This window comes from Bison bison, unplaced genomic scaffold (assembly GCF_000754665.1).
Source record: "Bison bison bison isolate TAMUID 2011002044 unplaced genomic scaffold, Bison_UMD1.0 scf7180017864213, whole genome shotgun sequence".
NCBI classification, from domain to species: Eukaryota; Metazoa; Chordata; class Mammalia; order Artiodactyla; family Bovidae; genus Bison; species Bison bison.
Genome location: NW_011494785.1, coordinates 341,072 through 342,633, shown reverse-complemented (window position 1 = coordinate 342,633; position 1,562 = coordinate 341,072). Strand labels below are relative to the sequence as shown.

Here is a 1,562-nt window from a genome sequence, read left to right as displayed (position 1 = left end):
GGGGAGGGGGCGGTGGGGACACCCAGGACTGAGGAAATAAACAAGGGGAGCGCCACCACAAGGGTGGAGGGTAACGCTGCTGGGAATCAGCCCCCTCAGACTTTCCACTGCGAAGCGAAACCGTGAGCCCCGTGGTGTTGGGGGGGGGGGCAATGGGGAGGGGAAGTGGGGAAGGTGGAGGGAAGGCAGAAGGGCCAGGGGCCAGGGCCCTGGAAGCAGTAGAACAGCCTCCAGCTCAAGACAGCCACCGTGCCTCCACTCTGCCTGCACCCTGCCCTTTCCTGGGGACCCCCACCCCTCCCCTGACCCCCACCTCAGGCTACCTGATCTGTCTGGCTTTCCTCTAGACTCCAGCTTCTGGTCACTGGTTCCTCCCTCTCTCTCCAAGCCTCCATCCCTCTTTTTTCTAGATTCTCTTCCTCTGACTCCCTCATTGCAGAACCTCTCTTTCAAACTTTAGTCCTTCCCCACTTTCCGAACTCTTGCCTTTGGAGGGTTGTGTGGTCCAGGCCTCGAGGGAGATGCTGTGGGAGGCTTGGTTCCAGGTCTGGCTGTTTCTGCAACTCCTATGGGCGGCTGCAGGTAAGATGGGGACTACTCTCTGGGAGGGTTGACCTCCAGATCCATAGCAGAAGTTCAGCAGGGAGCTCTCGGTGACCACACAGATGCCAAGGTCCTTAGATTGGGTGGATTCTCCTATGCCTTCCTCGGGGCCATTTCAGCCCCCCAAATCTCTCTTTGTCTCCCCCTTGGCAGGGAAGGGGCAGAAACCCAAGGTCTCCCTTCTGCCCAGTTTCTCCCTCGGAAAAACTCGGAGGCTCCTTCTCTGCTTTGAAGTCTCTCGGCTCATGGCCCCTCCCCTTGGCCTCTCTTTTCCTCCCCAGTGGAGGCTCCAGAGCCCGGGGCAGAGGTCCCAGTGGTGTGGGCCCAGGAGGGGGCTCCTGCCCAGCTCCCCTGCAGCCCCACAATCCCCCTCCAGGATCTCAGCCTTCCGCGGACAAGACAAGTCACTTGGCAGCATGTACCAGAGAGGTATGCACCCCAAACTGCGATGACAGGGATCCCCAGATTCAGCGGTAATGGCATCTAGATTTAGGCTCTAAAGCCCAACCCAGCCCTCTGTAAATACAGAGGCGCCCCCCTATTCCTGCCCCTCCCCCCATCCTCTGCAGACTGCTACCCTCACACCTGCATCCCCAGGCACGGCTGCCTCTCCGGTAGTGGATGGTGCTGGCCCAATTGGAACGAGGGGACAGGACGGTTAGCAGTTCAGAAATCTTCCCTGTGGGTGGACTCCCTCATCCTCAAGGTGTGGTTGGACTGCCTCTTCCCCGGGGCTTCTTCCCCTCGGATTTCTCAGTCCCATCTTTCTCTCCCGTCCAGTGGCTCCGCGGCGCCCACCCCCCGGGGTCCCGGGCCCCCGCCGCTACACAGTGCTGAGGCTGGCCCCCGGAGGCCTGCGCATTGGCAAGCTGCCCCTGCAGCCCCGCGTGCAGCTGGAAGAAATGGGCCTCCAGCGTGGGGACTTCTCGCTGTGGCTGCGCCCGGCCCGACGCGCCGAC

The 1,562-nt window shown here is 61.5% G+C and overlaps 1 protein-coding gene across 1 annotated transcript in view; it reads left to right on the top strand.

The window, feature by feature from the left end:
- Positions 1–94: 94 nt before the first annotated feature.
- The window catches only part of LAG3 (lymphocyte-activation gene 3), a 6,563-nt gene continuing 5,095 nt past the window's right edge, over positions 95–1,562 (top strand). Inside the window, 4 exon segments of the mRNA XM_010844942.1 lie at positions 95–582; positions 885–1,032; positions 1,384–1,411; positions 1,413–1,554. Coding sequence (XP_010843244.1) covers positions 522–582; positions 885–1,032; positions 1,384–1,411; positions 1,413–1,554 — 379 coding nt within the window. The 5' untranslated portion in view covers positions 95–521.